This window comes from Cinclus cinclus, chromosome 6, assembly GCF_963662255.1.
Source record: "Cinclus cinclus chromosome 6, bCinCin1.1, whole genome shotgun sequence".
In the NCBI taxonomy this organism is placed as follows: domain Eukaryota; kingdom Metazoa; phylum Chordata; class Aves; order Passeriformes; family Cinclidae; genus Cinclus; species Cinclus cinclus.
The window spans coordinates 57,911,345-57,930,615 of NC_085051.1; the positions used below are offsets into that span (position 1 = coordinate 57,911,345).

A 19,271-nucleotide genomic window follows, 5' to 3' on the forward strand; every position below is an offset into this window, starting at 1 on the left:
CAACTGATAGCTATCCACAGGAATTTTTCTTTGCAGACCTGAAATAACAAACTGGGAAGTATGAGGATCTCTGTTGATTCCAGCTTTAGCCTAAGTGTTTAATAATCTGGCATAAGATCACAGCATAAAAACCAAAATGACCCACTTTTGAAGACTGAATGTTCTGACCATTACGATGAATAGATATTTATAGGAGAACTGTAAGGAAGTATAAAAAAATACAGATCACTTAATGCTTTTAGCCCTAAGCACAAGAGGAAGTACAACCACAATTGCATGGTAAGTAATCCCCATGGAAACTGATAGTATTTTCCATTAAATTGGAATTTATTTCAGGCTATAATCTGCTTAAAGACACAGAGTATATAATGCTGCAGCAAGATACCGTATATAGAAAAAGAAAATGGCTAGACTGTGGATATGACTGGAGTGTGGAGGAGGAAAAGCAGGACTCAGCGTTAAGAAAACCCTGTCCCAGCACATGATTTTACAGGCAGGAAATGCTCCCTGCCCTGTATTACCTCTGGATCTCACTGCCTGGATTTCCCTGCAATGGACTGGGTAAATAATTCAGGTGGAAAAGTGGAAAAACAGCTCCTCCTTCCCTGGTCCCTTAACTGCGTCATGGATCCCTCCTAGCTCAGGAACAAAAAGTGTTAATTAACTGCCTTAGCATACACACTACCTCCAAGTCTGCCAAGGCTATGACTAGCCCACCTGAGCTTCCCTTCTATCCTTCCTGGCCCGGGATCCACCTCTAGCCCAAACCAGGGCTGTCAGTCCTTGTTCCAGTGGCACTACAGGTTGCCCATTCCAGCTTGCCCAGCCCAGCCATAGGTCCCAAAAAGCCGAGCCCACCAGGAGACCATGCCTGGCTCAGTCCCCACAGCCTTGCCTGGCTGAGCTGCAGGATGACTTCCTGATTTGGACCCATCCCGTCTCGACACCATGAACATGCTCCATCAACACTCAGCAGGGCTGTCTGAACCTGCTGAGAATCTCCAGGTCTGCTCTGCTCCCTGGATGGGGGCAGTGGGACAGACAGACCAGTGTTAGCACACTCAGCTCCCAGCTCCCAGGCTCTGAGGGAGCTGCCAGCCCTCACTGCACCTGGGCACAAGGTTTGCAGTGCCATGGTAGCCACGTTCTGCCAGCACCCCTTGCCAGGAAAGTACACCCCAACCCATCACAGCCTTAGGCAGCACAGTGGATCTTGTTGCTGTAACTACAAGCCATAGATTGGGCGGCAGTGGGGAACTGCCAAGGGAACTGGACCAGCAGAATTTATGGGCTGTGGAGAAGTTCTTGGTAGCTGGATCTACTGGTTTCCCACAGCTTAAAGCTACAATGATGAAGTCTTGCTTCCATTTCTTCAGTTCTTTTTTGAGAAACAAATACTCTTGAATAGGTCTGTCAGACCATATGGCCCAACGTGTCAGGGAAGACAAGAGAACAGATGCTGCAGTAGTAATTGGTTTTGATTAACAAGAAGGGTTCTATTAACTTGCCTGGAAGTGTTCAAGGCCAGGTTGATGAGGCCCTGAGCATGACCCTTCCTGATGTAGTGGGTGGCTCCCTTGCCCAAAGAAAGGGGGGGGTTGGAAGTAGATGATTTTTATGGTCCTTTCCAACCCAAACCGTTCTATGACTTCTTTGATTTCTATACTAACTTCTGTACTAACGTGCACCTAGGTGGAATGTATTCATGATCTCCCAGTGTACAAAGGTGATGGCGGCTGGTTCACCAGGTACAGCATCCTCACTTACCTTCCCAGCTACCTAGACAGGTTATCAGTGTGGTTATGAAGCAGGTGTGAGATGCCAGCGTCAGCCTTTGGATGAGGGTGTTGTACCTACGACAGCTCCCAGCACTTAGGAAATGCTCAGTTTTCATAACTGGGATGAATGGTGTCAAGCTGACTCAGTACCCAGCCCCCTGTGGGGAAACTGAGTCAATAATGGTGCTTTGTCTCAAGACCCTGACTCTCAATAGCTATAACAAGGGGCTTAGAGGGTTAGGCTTATATTCAAACTTAGTGTATATATACAGACTGGAGGAGACAGCATAAGAAAGATGAGGTGATGATGATAAGATGATGGCAGCTGCCATCAATATCAAAATTCTCATGATCTTCCACGAGTTTCATGTTTTTTCCATCCATTTTCCCCTCAGATGAACTGAGGAAATAATCCACTTGTATTACCTTCGTTTCTGTTGGGAGAATGATGAAGACGTTGCATTTGTACATATAAAGGGCTTTATCTTATCTCATGGGGCTGGGAGGCAGAGAAACAAAAGGATGGAGACATGGTTGTCCTTGTTTTAGAGCAATAATTTAAATCTGAGGAAGAAGCACACCTTTGACGTGTAGCTTCAAAAGAAGTGAAAGGAAACACGACACATCCTGTTTCTACAAACCCTTTTCCAGTAACCCTAAGGAAAATCTTCAAACATGAAAGGGTTTTGGAAGCTGCTTACCTTCATTCATAGTCTTCCTGTTTTCCTCTAAGGTCAAACAGATTTATATGTGAAAGGACAGACTGCAGTTGACAGAGTGAAGCCACAGAGTGCTGCTTCTTGTTTACACCAGCTCTGCAAAGCTAATCCCGGAGTCTCTGCCTTTTCTTGGTATTTTCAAACTCAATTAAAAAAACAAAGACTTGAAGAGGAGAATAGGTGGTACATTTTAAATGCTTTTTCAAAGGGTGATTTGCTTCAATGTGTTCTCATTATTTAAGTAGGGCATCTGCTGAAATAAAAAAGAAATTGTGCACAAAGCAAATGAAAATGCTGGGAAATATAAAGTCAGGAAAATTAATGAGTGTTAACAATGTCCATGGTGCAGCCAAGCTCAGACCTGTCTGCTGTCTGTTCCAAAATCAACATCTTCATTCAAGGACTTCACTCTCACCCTACAGATTCTTCTCAGTGGCACCCAAATTCTTCTTGAAGCTGATAGGAACAAGCTCTGACTGTTATATAAGTGACCTCTCAATGCATGAGAAAATCATGAGAATGTGCATTCTGAAATCAGCAGAGGCTCCATTGCTGTAGGTAACAGAATCAAAGTCACTTAGGTTGCAAAAGCTCCTCAAGATCGTCAAGTCCAACCATTAACCCAGCACTGCCAAGCCCACCACTAACCTGTGTCCCTAAGCACTGTGTCAGATGATCTTAGAGGTATTTTCCAACCTAAAGAATTCTGTGACTTTACGACTCGACAGTTCTGATGGCAAAGCCACTTATTTACCATTTAACTGTGCACCCAGTAGCAGTGTAATGCATTCCCTTGGATACACTGCAGAGGGATTGTTGGCGGAAGAACCTGTTCAGCTTTGGCACATGGGCAACCCACAGCCATTTGTCTGTGTGTCCAAGGTTTTGCTCTGAGCTGTTGAGGCTCTGCAGGGCTGCAAGCAGACAAGTGAAGCCCAAAAGAACAGTCCAGCTGCATTTCCCTTAGGCTGCCCCTGAGCACCGGGCAAGAAGGAGCTCCGGGGATCAGAGGCTTGCCCTGGAGTCCAGTTCTTTGACTCAGCAGAAGACACAGGAGGGCAAACAATGGCTTTCCAAGTAAACTCCCCTGCAGACTCCTTACAGAGTCTCCTCACCTGTCCCCAGAGCCTTCTGAGCAGGAGATGGACACCTGCCAGCTCCTCAAATCCTGACCCACTTTTCCTGAGAACTCAGCAAGGGAGAGTTTCACAGACAAAAGGAAATCCCTAAACAGCATGCAGCCCAGAGAATGGAAAGTTTTTTCTTGGGGGGGGGGGGCGGGGAGGGTTGGGTTCATTGTGGTTTCCCCCCCTCCAGCTTCCCAATGAATGCATCTGACAGCTCGCTGTCCCTGCCAGTGAGGAAACCAGAGCTGGGAGGGCTCTTCCTGCCCGGGGGAGGCTTCCCAGGAGTGTGAGGGATTTACAACCGCCACCTCTCGTTCCCTGCCCCTGCAGTGTCACACTGAAGGCCATGTGCAGTGGCAAGCTGCAGACATCCTTGCTGGTGGCCGGCTACTTTGTCTACCTGCTGGTGGGTGCTGCTGTGTTCCAGGCCCTGGAGAGGACCGCTGAGAAGCAGGAGAAAATGGCAGCTGCCCAAATGAAGGAGGCTTTTCTGCAGAACTTCACGCAGCTCACAGTGGCAGAGATGGAGCAGTTTATGAAGGTGAGTGGAGCCCTGCAGAAGTCCTTTCTCCATCCTGCTTCCCCAGGATGATGTTTCCTACTCATCCAGATGTTGTTTCCTACTTGTCCTGGCTACACACAAAATTCTCACTGCTTTCCTTCTGATTGTGGTCACTTGGATGCTTCCAGCAAACCCCTCTCTTGTGTGAGCAGGCAGCTCACTCTGATGGCAAGTACGACTTGTGTAGCTGGACAAAACCTTGTGTGTGTCACCTGTTAAAAATTTCCATCCCACAATATCCTGGATTTCTGGGGTCTTGCCTCCTGTTGGTTCTGCTTTTAGAGGGGTTGTGCTCATACACAATGGGAGGCATGGCAAGAAAAATGAGGTTGTCTGAAATGGATAGGTGTGGCTTGCCACAACAGCGTCATAGCACAAAGAACAATAAGGATAGGTCTGTATGGGATAAACAAAAAAAACCCCCTCCAAATAACTACAAGGCATGATCAGAGTTTGGTTTTTGAGGATGCTGCAGAAGTGAAACATGTAGCCTGGCCAGGGGAAAATATTTTTGGTCATGAAGATTAATATGGCTGTCTCTTCAGCTTGGATATTTCATGGCTCTATCTGCTATAACACAGGAAAAAAATGAGGAATTAAAGTCTTGCTGGAGACATTTCCACATGGAAAACTAGTAGAGCTCTTAATGTGCCAGTTCATAGAATAAAGAAATATGGGGAAGAACTGGTGTTTCTAAAACAAAACCAGCAATTCAGCCTGTTTCACCCTTTTCTGCATCCTCTTCACCTTGTTTTTTTATGGGTCGAGGAGAAGGTTTAAAAAAAAAAAAAAGCTTTTCAAGAAGGAAAAAATTTAAAAAAGATGAGCTTTTGAGACAAAGAAATCTTTGCACAAGGGGTATGGAAATTATTTTTGTTAGCCTCAATTTTCTGAGACACCAGCAAAAACATAGTGAGGGAAGAAGCAGGGAGTAAGATTTTGCTGGTGTAATTTACTCCAGCATGTGTCCTGCATTTGGTAGGGTTCTGTCCTGGATTTTATCTCAGCTGTTTCTGTACAAACCAGCCTGCCTTCCAGATGTCCAGTCCAATGTTCTCTGTTTGTTAAAGACAGGAACAACTAGATAGAGTTTGCTTTTTAAATTTCCTTTTAACTTAAAAAAAAAGATAAAAAAACACTATAAAAAATAACAGAACTTAGAATTAAAACCAAGGAAGAGTCTAAGAGTCTGAAAATGCATGAAGTGATAAATGGTAGCACTGGAGAGATGTAGAAGAAATATTTAGTCAAGCCTTGTGTGGAAGGGAAGTCTCAACTCAGCCCAAACCATCTCTGACAGATGTTCTTCTAACCTTCTCTCAGAGGCAACTTTGCAAATGTGTGCATAAATGTGTAAATTAATCTATGTGTATTCATGCATACGGTTTGGAGAAGACTGTGTATGTCTTTGTAAATCAATGCATTTTCTCTGAATTTACTTCTGTGACACTAATCAAAATACAGACTTGAAATTAAATTCTCAGTGTCTCTCATGTGTACCCTGCCACAGTTGACTGATGCACCCCTGGGAGGGATCAGAGCCACTGCTCATACAGGTGGGTGATCAGATCTTGGATTCACCACTGCCATCTCAAGTGCAAGTCCAAATCCAACAACCAGCCCCCCCCATCTCTTAAACCAGTACTCTGCCACATCCTAGTCACCTACAGGATCATGATTTTCCAAACTACTTGGCCTGAAAGAAACAAGGTCCTTGATTACACTAAAAGAAACAATTTCTCTCCAAACACACACTAGAGCAGTCAGCACAAACAGGGCAGAAGTTGAATGCTCAAAACCACTGGATAATGGCTTCCCAACCTTGGAGGTGAAGGTGTGAATAGTGTCAGACAATCTCTGAAGTGAGGTGAGTGGTACTTGCAGGAAAGGAGCAGCAGTTGGCTAAACCTGTAATGTTTTTGCAGCAAGCACTTGAGAAAAGCAGTCATGATGATACCAAACTTTGCTTTCTGTCCCAGAGCCTGATTGTAGCCATTCAGAATGGAGTATACCCTGTTGGAAATGAGTCACAGTTTGAAGAGAGCAACTGGGATTTCAGCAACTCCTTCTTCTTTGCAGGCACAGTTGTCTCCACAATAGGTAGGTCTAATGCTTTCCATTTATTTTTGCTTGTGTGTCAGTGAAGCTTATTATGTTTGGTTATTAGAACATGATTGGATAGCACTTTCCAGGATAAAAATTCCAGCCCTTTGTTGTCATGGGAGGCAAGCAGACGTGGACTTGGTCCTAAGACCTTGCCACTGCACAGCTCTTCATGCTTTATTTTGGCTTGTCAAGAATGAGTGGCCTTTCCTATTATTTCCCACTTGTTTATTCTTTTCAAGTCATCTGTTATAATGTTCACCGTGCTGATATTTTTGGGTGGGTGATAAACTTCACTTTCCTGGTGTTTGTTCCAGGCTTTAAATCTGAGAGTTTTGTAAAGCATAAAAAATGTAAGAAAAAAGGTGAATCCTGCTGGGGCCTGAGCACTGTCTCCATAACCTGTTTTGAGCTGTTAATTCATATATTCAATAAGTTACATGCCAGGAGGAAAAAAGTGGGAAGGAGTAAAGTCAGATGCTCAGAATTTTGCACTGCTTCTTCAAGCTGTTCTGACCTTTACAGGACCAGCCTGCCCCTACCTGCTTCATCCTTTCTTCCAAATTTACACCCCAAAGAGTGCAGGCCTACCAAATTTAAGGATAAAATCCATACTGTGAAGCACCTGCTTCACAGTCATGCAATGGAAGTCAGATCTATGTTTTTACAGAGTGGTGCTGAGGCTTCACTCCCACCAGACCCTAAGCACATCTGCCTCACTGTTTTGTTGAGTGTGACACGTCCCAAGGGCCCCAGTAGTGTCTCAGCATCATGGGAGCTGTGTAAGTGCTGCCTGAGCCCACAGGGGATGGTTCTGACCCATCATTGAAATTGGGATATTTCTGCAACAGGGAGCACATGCTCATGCATGTGCTCAAGACTGCTCATGCATTTGGCAGTCTAGTAGTTCAAAAATCACTCAGTTGTTTTGTCTTTTCCCTCAAAGAAAATGTAGCATTTTCAAAGTAATGGATGCCTCGAGATGAACTGTGGCTGGGAAATGCATTTTCCCACGGTCACTGATAGCATAAGGGCATAAACAAAGTTCAGTACTCTTGCACTCAGGGTACCTCATGGGGTCCAAGAGTCTTGAGACTAAAGGACGTTTGGGTTGTTCCACTACCTAGATAAATCCTCTCTTAGTAGGACTTAAAGACAAATGTCTCTCTGGCATGAATAAATCAGCCACCAGAAAGGTCTGCACTAATTAGCACCATTAATGCACACGGCACTGCCTTGGGACTGGAGTCAGTATCTGGACATAGCAACATACTGGGATGTAGCCAGGGGATCACTAACCCACAGGCAGAGAAACAAGAAGCTGGAGATGGCTGCATGTGATTCTAACAGCCTGAAACTCCAGCCTTGATGTCTTCCAGATCCCCAGACTTCTATTTTCTGACTTTCCATGTACTTGTTACAGGACTGAGCATGTTTCCCATAATTACTCCTTGATCGTGCTTTTGTTCCCACTAAGGCTGTGCTGGGAACACACAGTGCTCTCTGCATTCCCCCAAACATGCAGGGTGAACCATTTCATCTGCTTAATGCCTTTTTCAGAGAAAAAATAGTACATTTGGGCTGAGAAACATTAGCCACATCTTTTAGGGTCAAAGGCAGGCTGGATTGGAGTAGGGGTGAATGTGACTGAATTGCTCCAGTTCTTTGGAATATCTTCTGACACATCTTTTTTTTTTTTTTGTAGGCTATGGCACATTACATCCTAAAACTGCTGGGGGACAGATCTTTTGTGTATTTTTTGCTCTTTTTGGAATCCCTCTGAACATTGTTTTTCTGCACCGTGTTGGTAAGATGCTCTCACTGCTCTGTAAAAAGCTGGGCAAATTCCTGTATGAGAAAGGAATGAGAAAGGTAATTGGTTTTACTTACTCAGGCACAGCTATATTTTCATTTCTCCTGTTTTTCTCAAGTTTTATGCTGCTTTATCCTCAATCATATTTGCTCTTGTGCTGGGTTAGATGTTGTTCTAGGGCAAGAAAAGAGACATTCTTCACTTGCAGAGCTAAGCAGACATGTCAGCCATAGAGGAGATATTCAGATGAAGGGATGCATTTTGTCTTCCCATCTACATGGCAGAAATCCTACTCCCTTCAGCAATCAGTGGAGAAAGTGGGCAACCCACCCCACTTCTTGAGACACTTATCTCAAGGGTCAACACCCTAGGAAAGTGCATGCATCCCTTTAAAACCAGTAAGGGTGATTAAGCATCTCATCCTGAGGCAGCAAAAAGCAGGTGAGCTGTGCAAAGCTGTAAAAATTAGGTGAGGTGTAGATGTTTCAGTGGATTTTGACTCAATGCATAGTGTGTAAGCCCTCCTAAGTGATTACCCAGTCCTTTGGCCCCCCTCCACCCTTAGCTTTGACAGAAAGGAAGCATCAGGCTGAAGTTGTCCACTTGAGCCCCTTTGCTGAAAGATGAGCAGACACCTGTAACAAGCTACAGACAAGATGTCTTTTGTCTGGTTTATGCCCCAATTTATTTGCAGCTCCTCCCCTTCTCTCAGCACTGCTGAGGAAGTGCGAATAGCTTTTCTGTGTCTCCTACTGTAGTTCTCTTTCAGGACAAGGTATGATTGCTACAGATAACCCTGTTGAGACTGATGAATTTCCTGTCACATCTGGCAAACTTAAATAGAAGATATGGCTCAATCAAGCACGTACACAATACATGAAGGCATGAAAAGTTATCCAGCAGTTGCCATTAATTTCCAGGCAATCTGGATTTGGAAAATTCTATTCATAGAAACTATGTGTGTCTGTCTGATAAATCCCTACATAAAACAGGTCTTGTTCTCTAGTCAAAGCTCCTTCATGACTGCTGGGAAGTAGAATGGTTCAAAAATCACTGTCTAGGCTCTTCTTTATCAAGAGCTCATTAGTTAATTTTCTTTTATTTATTTTTTTTTTTTGTAGTAAGATATCCACTGGGTAGGAGCCAAGTTGTGGTATTGATGCAATGAGAAATGAAGTCAATAATCAAGACTCTTGAAGATAGTGCTCTCAGAAATGGTGCAATTATTTTTTATTTAAAAAGACTCTCTTCCCAGGCAAATCTGAATTTAGGTGCCAACCCTAAATACCTAAAAATGAAAAATGAATTTGAATGGTGATAAGTGGAAATGGTTTGACTCTGGTAAATATCATTACATAGGAATTCTTCCAATAGTCACAATCGCTGATACAATTAGATGAAAGACTACATCTTCCAGGGCCACTGTGGACATGCAACACCCACAACACCTGGCTTCCCCCTGCTTCTAAGCAAGACTAAGATATTTCCAGAGGAAAAGCACTCAGTAGAAATCCTTCAGTCCTTGTGATCTCAGATTGCCACCCAGTTTGAATAGACACCGTTATGTATAGCTTATTTGTGTTTCCAGTCATGATTATAATCTGACTGGTTTATTTTTCAGAAGAAGATCACATTTCTGACCCTTTTGTTCTTCCTGGCAACGGGGATCCTGGTTTTTCTGTGCTTGCCATCACTCTTCTTCCAGATAACAGAGGGCTGGTCCTACAGTGAAGGAATTTATTTTGCATTCATCACCCTCAGCACCATTGGCTTTGGAGATTATGTAGTAGGTAAGGTGGATTCCAGAGAGGAAAAACATCAAAACACCAGGATAATGACTGTAATTCCCGTGGGTTGACTGCATGTACTGTAGAGAAAAATCTGTCAAGATTTGCCTAGTCTTTGCCTTGAGCAGTTCAGGGATTATATATGCTGATAAAAGCCACAGAGTCATCAAAATATAAGGAAATTAGGTGCTTTGGGGTGCAGAGAAGGCAAGTGTTTTGGTGAGGGAAGGGAAAGTGGAATTTTTATTACCAAGATGGAACAGTTTCTGACAGTTGTACCAAACAAGGTTTGTATCACTGCTTTAGCCATCTCGGACTTATGTTTCACAGTCAGAGTGAAGAAATAAATGATCATGTTTCAGAATATATGACTTCACACAGCAGACTAAGAGGTGGAAATCCCTGTCATAGGAAATTGGGGAAATCTACTCCCAGTATTAGAAGTGGTGCTTAAATATATACATCACTACAAGAGTGGCCTTCTTTAGTCTCCTGAGTACCTCTGGAGGTTTTCTGTCCTCTAAGCCAGAGTTTAGGATTTCCCCTGAAGAAACAGTGTTTAAGCTGCACTCGAGCATGCTGTAATGCTTCTCCAAACATTTCTGTGGATCTGCTGGACAAAATACATTCTCCCATGGAATAAGTTTCCAAAGGAACTACAAAATGATTACCAGGAGCCAAATCAGTGTCCACAGAAGAAGCAGAAAAACTACTGAACTCCATGGAGAATCCAAGATTTCTCTACAACAACCTGTCCTGCCATGATCTTGCCAACCTGAACTTCTCCTCAGTGGGGATATGCAAAGAAAACTGTAGCTGATACTTGACCAGTGCTGTCCCCACAGAGGATCTGGAAGCCTCACACACCTTTCTGAGGGACAGACATCCACCACACAACAAACCCCAGGCTCTCAAGCCTTGCAGAAGTGCTAGACAGGCCTTGGAGACTCTCTGTGAGTTGGGAAGATTTCTGACATAAGGCTTTGGCAGAGGAAGCCCACAAACTTTTCCAGGCACTGATGTGTCACTGCTGACTGCAACTTCTCTAAATCTATTCCTTGAAATAGTCTGGTGTACAGAATGGTGGGGAGGGACTGGTGCCATGCAGGAGAAAAAAATGAATGTCAAAATGTGTATTTCCTTGTCCAAATCACAGGGGTCTTTTAATAATGACATCAAGTCACAGCCTGAAAACCCTGACTCCCGTAGCACTTTCCTCCTCTGCAGCCATATTGCTTTACAAACATAATTAATTGTATTTTAACTTTCTAACTGTTATTTACAAATAACAATTAGAGAGGCCTCATGGCTCTATGATTTCATCTTCATGAGGATGAGTTAACTGGAGCTGAAATATTTTTTTGTGCCGGTATTTATCTTAACTGGCCTTAACAACAGTAGTAAAATGTTGGTAAGTTTAGTGCTTCACACCTTCACAATGAAGCAAGCAGAATCAGTGACTGCTCTGAGAATTGTGCACTGACAATTGCTTACAGATGACAAATGGTTTTGTGCTGGCCAAGTGGAACAGAACAGGTTTGAATTTATTTGCATTTTAGTAATTCAAATCTGGTTTGTAGCTGAGGCTCTTTGGGGGAGGTAGACATGTTGGGAAGATGGCTCAGCCTGGGTTTAGCTGTTGGGAATACATGTACCCCTAGGTGATACTGTGAGTTGTTAACTGAACATTCCCAGCTCAAGTCCAGTTTTGGGTTAACATTACAAAGATATTACTTGTGGCTTTGCTAACCCTGCACCATGAACTTCAGAAAAGAGCACAACAAGGACATGCTTTGTACCAAGGCTGAGAATCTCTTTGCCAATTCAATGCCAGCAACAGAAAAAGAAACAGCTGTTGGATACCTATCATGAGGACAAGCCTGCCCACTGCTGCCCCATTTCCAGAGCTCTTGGATAAGAAAGAACAAAAATCCTGCACATTAATCTATACAATACAGGATACTGCAGGACTTGAAAAGAGTCGCCAGCACCCAGGCTCCTTCTGGGCAGGTTCCCCACAAGGTTTGTGGTGATCTCCCTGTCGGTGCACATTGCAGTGCTATCAGCTATGTGGAGTCACCTTTGGCAGTGACTTGAAGCACTCCACAAGCAATATCACCAATGTCTGCAGTTCCTGGAGATGCCAAGGCCACACCACCTGTATCATGATGATAATTCTGTGTGGGGCCAAGCAAATGATCTCTGTAGGCTGGGGGTGGGTTGCTGAAATCTGAAGGATCAAACAAAATGATGCATGCAGAACAGCAGGTGTGAGGTCCTGGCTGATGCTAAGAGGATCAGACTGCATGAAATAAGCTTTGGTCCACTGGTTTCCAACATAGGAAGTTCTGTTCTTGGCATGTGTCAGTGAATTCTCATCAGTCACATGGTTTTTTTAAGTGGAGGAAGCTCCTGAAGCCATTCAAAAGTGAGGTGGGAATTGCAGCTATTCTCTTCCTTGTACAGGTATCTGTAATTTAAAGGAAATATTAGGTTATAATCACACTCTATAGAAATACAGGGAATTACAATTACCCAGGTAATAAATGTTGTGTGGTTATAGTAGCCCACTGCGCTCTGCTTTTTGTGCTTTGGGAGTTTGGGTATAATTCCAAGATAATACAATGCAATTTAACACTACTTCCCACATTATTTCATTTACCTGTATGTGGAGCAGTTGAACTGGGATTGATATGCAGTAAGGGGGAAAAAAATAACCTGCTTTGATGGTAATTCACCTCAATCACAGAATCACTGAATGATTCACTTCAATTCCAGTGTTTCATTTGACAGGCCAGGATATTTGTATCATGTTTATTACATATATCAGTTTATTGCAGCAATAAGAAAATTGCCCAACCTTAACCTAGTGCTATGGAGCTGAGAGTCTCCATGCAGTGAAAAAGTCACCTTAAAGTACTCAATATAAAACATATTGATGAATGCATTAGGCTGTTCCACTTTATACTGACAAGGCAATTTTAACTTGTTAATTTTCTCCTTCTTTCTCCCCCCTTATCTTCAGGCAAACAGTCTGACAGGAAATATTTTTCCTACTATCGAGTGCTCGTGGCCATTTGGATTCTTTTTGGCCTTGCCTGGATTGCTCTGCTGTTTAATTTATTAACAACAGTACTAGAAGATACTGAAAAAATAATTGTCAAGGATCTCCAGCAAATTGGAAAGGTGAGTAAGGACAAAGTAGGAAGCCAGCAAAGAAGATGCTGGCCTGTTCAATTTATTCCAGAAGAAGAACTGCTACCACCACGTGCTGGAGGGGATGCACATAAAATGGAGTCATTAACAGCAGATTCTGAACATACAAAACATGAAAAAAAAGTGTTTTCTAATAGCAAAACTATTGCCATAACATGTGAGTTATGAATTGAATTCTTCATTGGAGAATTGCTAGTTAATTATTCTAAAGAAATAACTTTATTTCCCATAGAAATAAAATTTCTCCTACCTTTTGCTGAGATATGACCTTTTAGAACTCAACACTTAGAGTTACACAAAGCCTGAATATTAATGGTCAGAAGTTTGCTCCTCAGTTTGCAGCTAGGTTGTGCTAACAGCCTGAGAAGTGCACTTGCTTTGCAAGGTGTTTTTAAGGTGCTTTCACAAAAATGCAGAGCAGGGGCATGGAAGAGCTTGCTGAGTTCTGTTTGGATTTTGCAGCTTGCAAGAAATCATGTCTCTTCCAGGAACTGACATGCACAAACTTTTCTGAGGCACTGCATAGCACTTTTGGAAGAAGAAATAAGGGTGTATAACTTAATAGACGCCTGACTTGAGCCATCATATTGGATAAGGTGTTATGGTCTGAAAAACACATTTAAATGACAAGACCTGAACTCAGTTCAGAGACACTAGAAGCATCTAATGGACAGGGTTATGAAAAGGTTAGCATGTTAGAAATTATTGATTCTACCTCTTCCTGTTTTATACTAAGATAAATAAAGGCAATTTCAGCTTTTATTCCTGTGGCTCTGAAAACCTTTCTGATGGTGTTTATAAAGAAAACATAGACCACGTGTTTAATTCAATTTTATAAACATTTTATTCCGTAAGTTTTTCATAAGAACAGAGATCAGTTTGAAGGGAGGGGTCCTTGCTGCTATGTTTTGATTCCATAGGAACTATGAAGCCATTTAGCAATGATCCCATGGTGCTGTTGCTTTCCAAGGGTAAGTGGTATCTAAACCTTCTACTGAGTTAAAAAAAAAAAAAAGGATGTTAGATCTAGGCATGGTTTTTCAGATGTGTTGTCTGGCCTGCAGACCACCTCTGGGTGAAGACTCTGACCTTCAAAGGGTGGATCTATGTGTCACAGGCTTTCTGTATACCAAAAATGCATGAAAACCCAACCCTGAAGAGCTGGCAAAGCAGCTGGGGTAGACACAGTCACAGAGGTGAAACATCCCATGTGTGTTTATGGTCACAGCAAAAGTCAGACCAGCCCAACACCATCTCTGACCATGCCTGACGCGTCCCCCAGCAGTGAAAGGATCAGGCAGCTCTGCCATACCCCAGAGCAGGGGGACGACCCCTCTGCCAGCAGATGGTGGCTGCCCATGCAGGAGGTGGGGTCTGTACATCAAAATCCATGAACTTTCCCAAATGCTGAACTTGCCTCAGCACCCACAGGACCCCCTAAGGCAGCTGTAGTACACCAGGCCCCTCACTCTGAAGTGCTGAACCTGTCACTAGACAGGTTATTGTAAGCCCCTCAAACTCCTGTTTTGTCAGACTGAATAATAATTCTTTTCTCTGAGTGTTATTTACAGCATGATCAACCCATGACAAAGTTATTCCTGTATGAAAGGGAGAATAAATTACAGCTATAAAGCAATTTCAGGTCATAAAGATGCAGTCAGCCTTGAAGTTGGATTCATAACTTTTTCAGTCAAACAGAACCATGCTTCTTGCCAAAGCACTTCTGCTGGCAAGACCTGGCATGTAGACCTGGCTGAATATGCACTTTATTTCCCTCCATGAATTACTTTCCAGTGTTGCTCTCAAGGCTGACTTCTCACCTCATACGTCTCACTGTCAGAAAACATTTCTGAGGCAGCAGGAAGAGGACCTGACTGAAATCAAGGAAGGTAGCAGGGGTATCATAGGACACAGAGGTCCTTGTACAAGCCAGAATCCTACTGCTGTCACTAGACAGCACCAGAGCCAGGCAGAGAAAGCACCTGGATGCACCCAGGCTCCCCTCTCTGTTTTCCCCTCTCACTGAGCATTAACCCACATTATTATTTTCCAATCATCCTTCTATTATCTTTTTTTTTCCCCCAGCCCTTCCTGCAAGCATCGTTAACCTCACTCCCAGTCTAATGTCGGGACTGTCAGGGCTGGTTTAGGGGGTATGATAGTCCTGGCATGGGGTGCAATAGTAATTTTGTACAGCCTCTCATAATTCCTTCCATGTCAGTTCCTGGTGTCTGACAACACCCAGACGTAACAGGGGGTATCTTCAACTTCTTCCCACCACTCCCTGTTGTGACAAGTAACACAACTCATCCCTGGAACAAGCTGCTCATGTCCCACTGTAACACAGAGTGACCAAAGACGCTCTTTTTTTGACATTTCAGGAAGGGCAAGAGAGATATCCCATGGACTCTGACTATAAACTTCAAGCACAGAGCCAGGCAGTGGCCCTTGGAGCAAAATGGGACAAATTCTCATTCCTTTCCCTGTTGGGTATTTAACAATGAGTCTTGAAACCCAAGAACTTCCCACCTCCAGGAGTCCCTCTGTTCTGTGTAGTTATTGCCATAGGGTGCAGGCATTTTAACTCATTCCTCCTGCATGCTCCAGGGTAGCACAGAGGGGCTGAAAAAGCCACCCAAGGCAAGAGGATCCAGGAAACATTAGCCAGGAATCCATCCTCAGATGGGGCTGTCCATCCTCAAGGCACTAAGAATTGAGGTGTCCCTTCAGCTGTAGATGCCAGCCTGGGAACACAGAAAACACACCTAAAACATTATTATAGGATTAAAAAAATATAAAAATAAAACCTCCCAGGAGAAACTCGGCTTCTCTGAGAAAGAAGGCTGCCCATTCATAAATCCTGCAGAGGCCTTTTGGAGAAGGGTCTTAGCTTTGCTCCTTGTGCCCTCCAGTGGCTATGTGTGCTGCAGACCCTTTCCCTTCACATCCTTGCCAGGTTCGGGCAGCTTTTCTCCACCTCCCACTCTGCAGCTCCGTTTTGCCAGTGGGAACCAGAGGGCACCGCCCTGTATTTCTATCCAGTTCACAAGAGCTTGTGAAAAGCTAAAAAATGCCTTGTTCTCCAGAAAGAGATGGAGATGAGCACCTCAGACTGGTCCAGCCGAGGTCCCTGCCTTGTGCCCACACTGAGACAGTTCTGTAGAGGCCAGCTGAGGATGTGATGGCTTTCTGTCACCAAATCATCACGAGAAGGATCCTCACTGGCAGCACACACGGTGCTGATGGTGGGGAACACTCCCAGCACACACCCTGTGCCCAAGTTTCCCATGCACAAAATCTGTTTCAGGGTCAAGGCACACATTCCCACCCCCTGTCCCACAGGGAAAGGGATTGGTCTGGAAAAAAATGTGGAAAGAGGCATGTTTGTGTGCAGGATCTGGGGGCTGGGGAGGCTGGCCCCCTCTGCAGCAGCCTGGAGGGCAGGCAGTGCCTCATGCAGTACCCGGGGTGGAGATAGGAGCTGCAGATATGTGGAAGGAAGAACCAGCACCAAAGGGTGTGTGGTCCTCTCTGCTGGGAAAAGCAAGGGGAAAGCCTGGGAAAGCTGCAAGCCAGGGTGGGAGAAGAATTTTTTTGGATGTAATATTGTTCCTCGTTCTTAAGCCGAATGATAAATCTGCCTCCAGAAGGGCTTAGGCAGAGTAACAAATCTCTCCAGGGCTGGAGCAAGCACTTTCCAGCATTATCATCCTCAGAGCATCGCATAGCAGCAGCAGAAATTGTCCTCACATCACCCCTGAAAGGGGGAATTGTTGATTCCTGTGCAGCTAACAGGGCCCCAGAGAAAATTCAGTGTAGCCCAAACTCATGCATCAGACCTCTGGCTCTCTCAGCCAGGACCAGGTGTCCTGGTATTGCTTACCTATAAACTAGATCCAGAAAATGGTTCTGTAGTTGTTGAGGTTAAAAAAAAATAGACTTGAATTGAGAGCAGAATTAGAGCAGAGATTCTGCTCTACATCTGGAGATTTAAAATAATCCCAAGATTTTAATTTCATGAGTGTAAACCAAGCTTTGCTGTTGTTCTGCACGTTCTCTTTGCCCAAGGGACAGAAACCAGGAATAAATCCATTCCAAAATCCCTGTTCTGCCAAGTGACAGAGTGACAGAAATCCTCTGGAGATCAAGCAGAAGGGTTCTCCACTGGCACATCTGTACAGCCTGCAGTCTTTTCTGGGAGCTGCTCAAAGCCCTCTCTGTGACCCATTCCCACTGTGCCACACAGGGGAATCCAATTTTCACAGAGCAGCCTCCTGTGCAACTGCCAGCTCTCCCACTGCAGCTTGTTTTCAAACGGGAAACATTTCCAAGGCAAGCCAAATACTTTCCAATACATTAAACTAGTTGTTGAAAAACTCCAGGAGTAGGATTGTGAAATATATTATCTGGGATTAAATGGCAGCAGCTTGTTCCTGCATTCATTCTGTGCTGCTCCTCATACATCACCCACGTCTTTGCTGCCAGCTAGGAAACAGTGTGCACTTCTGCACTTGAAACCAAGGAAAAGCCACGAGGAATTATTTTTCCCGTCAGAAATTCAATTGCCTCCAGAGAGAACAGGAGAAACTGCACTTTGATCTGTCTTTAATTAGTATATGAGCTGTTAGGGATTGTTTGAGGTCTCCCTCAATTAATATCCAGTTCATTCAGAGAGATTTTTTTTTTTTCTGGAAGCAGAGGCACTCCTCAAAGCAGCAGAACACCTTGGCTAATGTAATATCACACAGCTAGTGGGATATTTTTTTTTACAACAATTGCTAATCACAGGCCACACACATGCTGTTTTCCACTCTGTCACACTTGGACTTGTGCTTTCTCGCCTGACTCGTGACCAAAAGGCTGGATCCAGCTCAGAACTGGTTTAACAAATGTAACTAATCACTCTACAAAGGCTTGCTTGTAATGCATCCCTCATGATCACACCCAAAGAAACAAAACCCCCAGGTTTTGGTGCCAGCCAAGCCCCCGGTACCATTCCGGCAGGATTCCAAGTGGTGTTGAACACAGATTGTACACCAGATATCACACTGTGAGGAAAGGGGATCCTTTGGGATCCTCACATGGATGTCTGAGGACCAGCCTGGGGCATCACTGACTTTGCTACATCAAAAGTAAAGTCAATATTTAGCTGTTCTGGGGCTAAAGAGTTGGGGGAAAGCAAAAACGCTGCCTCCAGAGAGCTTTGTCCATGCTCTTGCATCCCTGCAGCCCATCTCACCTCCAACCCAGAATGAGAACTCAAATCTGCTTGGAAAATTCAGCATTTACTATCATAAGTGGTTCTGGACTCAATTAGCGTAATTCTCAATCATGGGTTTGGAAAAGCTCATTATGCTGAGTTAAAATTAGGGCAATTATTGAATCCATTTGATTACCAGTTCAACATGATTTAGGAGACATGTCTCCCAAATAAACACTTTCCAAATTTCTCTATCAATTACTTTTACATTTGTGGTTGAAACTACATATGTACTTAGTGGTGAGATGCTGAAGCATGAAATAATACATCCCCAAAAAATGAGATACCCTGATAAGCAGAACAATGACAACAAGCATGAGTCATTGAAAAATGAAGGGAGGTACAATTTGCAATTTGCAATTGATGGCTTCCTTGAGAGGGATTAGCCAGAAAGATGCTGATGTTCTCAAAGAACAAATGTGGTTTGAGGTGAATCCAGCTTCTCAAAGTGAAATATGATAGTTCATCTTTTGGCATGGAGAAAATCATGCATCAAGACCAGAAGAGCATAAGTCAGAATTTGTAATGAAAGTCCCCCAAAAATTACTGTTCCCTTCATTTAAATGACTCACTGAATACTTTAGAAGCAAGGTTAAGGTCTTAAACTTAAAATGGCTTTGGAGATTTACTGGAAACCAAGAATGAAACCTAAGCAGGTTTCCTCTATCTATTCTCAACTTCAGAAGTCCAGGCATTAATCTCAAAATAAAATATACACTGCCTGAGAATTAGAAAGATACAAGAAGCCCAGTATGAGTACCTTCCAGTTGCTGGACACCAATTCTCCCTATCCAAGCAGTCTGCCTCTTCACAAAGCATGTAGGAGCTATTCAGCATCTCTGTTGTGCAAGTCTGTTGCAAATCACTGCTGTATATTGCCTCAAAGTAGATATAAATCAATTAGAG

At 43.7% G+C, this 19,271-nt stretch overlaps 1 protein-coding gene across 1 annotated transcript; it reads left to right on the plus strand.

Moving 5' to 3' along the window:
• The first annotated feature begins 3,825 nt into the window (after nt 1–3,825).
• On the plus strand, nt 3,826–13,273 carry LOC134045503 (potassium channel subfamily K member 16-like). Its single transcript, XM_062495306.1, is given in 6 exon segments — nt 3,826–3,854; nt 3,856–4,165; nt 6,166–6,286; nt 7,995–8,161; nt 9,724–9,892; nt 12,915–13,273. Coding segments are annotated over 6 exon segments (1,155 nt in total).
• The last annotated feature ends 5,998 nt before the right edge of the window (nt 13,274–19,271 follow it).